Genomic DNA, 4,750 nt, shown 5'->3' with positions numbered 1-4,750 from the left:
AGATCGCGCACCGGACAGCTACAGTGACTGTCCGGTGGTGCACCGGACTGTCCGGTGCACCACCCGACAGAGGTAAGTTTGGTCTTCCATGTTGGCCTCCAACGGCTCCTAGCTGCCTTGGGGCTATAAAAGGGACCCCTAGGCGCATGGAGGAATATACCAAGCCTTCACGAAACATTCTAAGACTCCCAGACTCCGACTCCACGCTTTTGATTCTCAATGTTAGCAATTTGAGCTCCATTTGACTTGCGAACTCCGTGTGTTGTGTTTCGAGCTCAAGTTGTGACTTGTGTGCGTGGTTGTGCTGCAGATTTGAGTCTTGTGTGTGTTGCTCTTCCCAACCTTACTCTGTGCCTTCTTTGTGATTTCATTTGTAAGGGCGACAGACTCCAAGTTGTGGTATTCAAGTTGATCATCAGATCACTTGAAAGGGGTTGAGTGCAACCCTCGTTCATTGGAACGCCACAACGTGGAAGTAGGCAAGTGTTACTTGGCCGAACCACGGGATAAAAATCGCGTGTCTCTTGTGTTGCTTTCTCTGTGATTGATTGTGTTCACAAGGACTCGCTTCAAAGCTACTTAGTCGTATTAACATTTTAAACTAAGTTTTTGTGGCTATTAGTGTTTGTTTTAACAGGATCACCTATTCACCCCCCTCTAGGTGCTCTCAGTTTCCTCTACAAGATCAAAGGGATGAGGACTACTCCATCATCCAATATGCAGATGGCACTATGTTAATAATGGAGGCATGCCAAAGACAATTGTTTGTGCTTAAAGCCTTGCTACAGTCGTTTGGAGAGTCAACTAGTTTGAAAGTGAAATATGTAAAATCAAATATTTATCCCATAAATGTCTCTGTAGAAAAAATGGACCTTCTATCTAAGACTTTTAACTGCCAGATAGGATCTTTCCCATTCACTTACCTTGGGCTTCCTCTTGGAAATGCTAAACCAAGAATCCAAGATTTTCTACCAATGGTCAATAGGATAGAAAAAGGTTGACTTGCACCTCCTTGTTTCTGTCACAAGCTGGAAAATTACAAATGGTCAACTCAACTATTGTATCGTTTCACCACCGACATAGACAAAGACACAAAAAGGCTTATAAATTGGTCTTAAAAAAGTTGACAAAACAACGTATATTAGAGGAAGGAGCCGAGCTATAGAGGGATATTATATATATATATATATATATATATATATATATATATATATATATATATATATATATATATATATATATATATATATATATATATATGAATTATGTCATTTTAATTTTATATTTAAGTGTATATCTTTTAATTGTTTTATGATTTATGTGATTGTATTTGATTAATTATGTAATCAGGTATATTTTTAGTTCAAAAAACAACATGTTTAATGTCAACTAGAAGTCTATAAATAAAAAGTTAATATGAGGTGACTCTAGATTGAGGCTAAGCTTTGTTTGGATGCGTGGAATTAGATGCATGGAAATAAAGTGGATTGAGCAACATATAGTATGAATACCAAGAGATTATATATCCTCCAATCCTCTTCAATCTCTATGCATCCAAACAAGCCCTAAAGGTTGTGCACTAAAATCCTTAGGTTAATAAAAGCTAACGAAAGTTGATAGTAAGATCGATAGGTAATTTGGTATGGCTAGTTATAAATATAGACGTTGAAACTCGCCTTAGTGGAGTGAGTGGGTGCATGTATAAGTGTACAATAGTTTGTACTTTGTAGGCGTTCGCACCGTAAGGCCAACTCCAACAATGCCCCCCACTCCCCTACCCCATGTAAGGTGTGGTTTGGAGTAAAAACTCTCTCCAACAATCCCACAACCCACTCCATATGGGGAGAGAGATTGTGCTCCCCATATATGAAGGGCCTCTAATCTTCTCACACACTTTAATTACCTTATCTTTTTATATTGATCCTTTTTAAGTATGGTGTCTTGATAACAATGTGTATTATGACAATATAAATAGTCTATGTTTTTAACTTCAAAACTGATGAAAAAATGTTAAATAACTTTAGTTATAGAATATAGGGGGTCTGAATATGATAAATGGTTGGAGATGTTCTAGATATGAAGGAGTATATTTTAAAATGATGTAGTAAAATATAATAGAAAGTATAAATAGAGGAAGAAATGTGGAGGTAATGAATGGTTGGAGATAGTCCAGAGAGAGTGAGATCGGCAAGGTGGTAGCTGGGACGAGCGGCTGCAAACAACTGTAGCAAAAACTAAAAATGGCTACTTCTGCAGCAGGTTTTGTGAAACCAAAGCCCGCGAAGAAAAATATAAATAGGTACGAAATTCCAGATCGCGGGTAGGTAGGAGGAGCAGCTAGATTGTTAGATGAAGCACGCAAGTGGCAGCTGTATATATTGATGAACCACTACACCCTCGCCACCAGTCAAACAACGCCAAGCGCGCCTCCCGTGAACCCAGCGGCCCGTCAAGTCAAAGCATGGACGTGCCGCTCCCGCTGCTGCTCGGCTCCGTGGCCGTTTCCCTCGTCGTGTGGTGCCTTCTGCTCCGCCGCGGCGGGGCCGGGAAGGGGAAGCGGCCGCTGCCGCCCGGTCCCCGGGGCTGGCCGGTGCTGGGCAACCTGCCGCAGGTCGGCGCCAAGCCGCACCACACCATGTGTGCTATGGCGCGGGAGTACGGCCCGCTGTTCCGGCTCCGGTTCGGCAGCGCCGAGGTGGTGGTGGCCGCGTCGGCGCGGGTGGCGGCCCAGTTCCTGCGCGCCCACGACGCCAACTTCAGCAACCGCCCGCCCAACTCCGGGGCCGAGCACGTGGCGTACAACTACCAGGACCTGGTGTTCGCCCCGTACGGCTCCCGGTGGCGCGCGCTACGGAAGCTGTGCGCGCTCCACCTCTTCTCCGCCAAGGCCCTGGACGACCTGCGCGGCGTCAGAGAGGGCGAGGTAGCGCTCATGGTGAGGGAGCTCGCCCGGCAGGGAGAGCGAGGACGGGCCGCCGTGGCGCTGGGCCAGGTGGCCAACGTCTGCGCGACCAACACGCTGGCCCGGGCGACCGTGGGCCGGCGCGTGTTCGCCGTCGACGGAGGGGAGGGCGCCAGGGAGTTCAAGGAGATGGTGGTGGAGCTGATGCAGCTCGCCGGGGTCTTCAACGTCGGGGACTTCGTGCCGGCGCTCGCGTGGCTCGACCCGCAGGGCGTGGTCGGCAGGATGAAGCGGCTGCACCGCAGGTACGACGACATGATGAACGGGATCATCAGGGAGAGGAAGGCCGCCGAGGAAGGCAAGGACCTGCTCAGCGTGCTGCTGGCCAGGATGCGGGAGCAGCAGCCGCTAGCGGAGGGCGACGACACTAGGTTCAACGAGACTGACATCAAGGCACTTCTCCTGGTAAGCTTACCTTTCCCGTACGAGCGCAACGACTGCCGGCAGTGACGGGGACATGCTTTGTACTGTACCTTTATTGCAAATTGCAATTGACCCCGTCCCGTCGTGCTGGGGAGTTGGAGTTTTGGGTCTTGTTTTCTCACATGGACGGAAATACTTTCTGTGGCCATATCGTGACAACAGAACCTCTTCACGGCTGGGACGGACACGACATCCAGCACGGTGGAGTGGGCGCTGGCCGAGCTGATCCGGCATCCGGACGTGCTCAGGAAGGCCCAGCAGGAGCTCGACGCCGTCGTCGGCCGCGACCGCCTCGTCTCCGAGTCGGACCTCCCGCGCCTCACGTACCTCACGGCGGTGATCAAGGAGACGTTCCGTCTGCACCCGTCCACGCCGCTGTCGCTGCCCCGCGTCGCCGCCGAGGAGTGCGAGGTGGACGGGTTCCGCATCCCCGCCGGCACCACGCTGCTGGTGAACGTGTGGGCGATCGCCCGAGACCCGGAGGCGTGGCCCGAGCCTCTCGAGTTCCGGCCCGCCCGCTTCCTCCCGGGCGGCTCGCACGCGGGAGTCGATGTCAAAGGGAGCGACTTCGAGCTCATCCCGTTCGGCGCCGGCCGGAGAATCTGCGCGGGCCTCAGCTGGGGTCTGCGGATGGTCACGCTCATGACGGCCACGCTGGTGCACGCCCTGGACTGGGACCTCGCCGACGGCATGACCGCGGACAAGCTGGACATGGAGGAGGCCTACGGGCTCACCCTGCAGCGCGCCGTGCCGTTAATGGTCCGCCCAGCACCCAGACTGCTGCCGTCTGCTTACGCAGAGTAGAAATCGATGCTCGCCGGCCATCCATGCCGTCCGTATGCATGGATGCATGGTCAAATAAATAAGCGTTGTACGTGGGTATCAGTGTCACAAACTCACAATGTGTATCATGTATTGCTTCGTCAGTGGCGTGTGTAAGCGTCCGATTTTTTTTTGTATTTTATTCTTTTTCCAGAAAAAAATCGCCGTTGAAATCGCATAACAAAACTACCGTTTCTTATTTTCTTTACCAAACTATAACCGTTTTAAAATTTTAAGCTTGGTATCATAGCCTATAGTGTCAAGCACCAGTATAAAAATAGCTCTAAGCCTTTGGTGGAATCTACTTTTTATAACTGATTCGGTATAGCGTGCCAGTGATAATAAACTGAAACTACTAGGGAAAACCATCCATTTCCATCGGCGGTTGATGTAAGGGAACCACCGGTGATAATCTCATTTTCACTAGCGGTTCCATTACAACAACCGTCATTAGAAATAAATTGACGCTAATGTTAAGAAATCCGTCATTGAAAATTGATGGTTTGCACTAGCGGTTGCTTACTCCAACCGTCTGTGACCTTT

The 4,750-nt window shown here is 49.6% G+C and overlaps 1 protein-coding gene across 1 annotated transcript; it reads left to right on the top strand.

Moving 5' to 3' along the window:
- Nucleotides 1-2,322: 2,322 nt before the first annotated feature.
- On the top strand, nucleotides 2,323-4,310 carry LOC100273383 (uncharacterized). The gene is made up of 2 exons (NM_001147820.2): nucleotides 2,323-3,367; nucleotides 3,548-4,310. The coding sequence occupies exons 1-2, from the start codon at nucleotides 2,462-2,464 to the stop codon at nucleotides 4,187-4,189; spliced, it is 1,548 nt and encodes a 515-aa protein (NP_001141292.2). The 5' UTR covers nucleotides 2,323-2,461; the 3' UTR covers nucleotides 4,190-4,310.
- Nucleotides 4,311-4,750: the final 440 nt, after the last annotated feature.

Source organism: Zea mays, chromosome 5 (genome assembly GCF_902167145.1).
Source record: "Zea mays cultivar B73 chromosome 5, Zm-B73-REFERENCE-NAM-5.0, whole genome shotgun sequence".
In the NCBI taxonomy this organism is placed as follows: Eukaryota; Viridiplantae; Streptophyta; class Magnoliopsida; order Poales; family Poaceae; genus Zea; species Zea mays.
Note: the sequence above shows the minus strand (reverse complement) of the source record. Positions and strands in the feature narration are given on the sequence as shown.

Excerpts from the sequence above, each read along its gene's own strand:
- LOC100273383 (NM_001147820.2), top strand. The coding sequence starts at position 2,462 with ATGGACGTGCCGCTCCCGCTGCTGCTCGGCTCCGTGGCCGTTTCCCTC. Across the intron at positions 3,368-3,547 it reads ACATCAAGGCACTTCTCCTG|AACCTCTTCACGGCTGGGAC; the intron begins GTAAGCTTACCT and ends TCGTGACAACAG.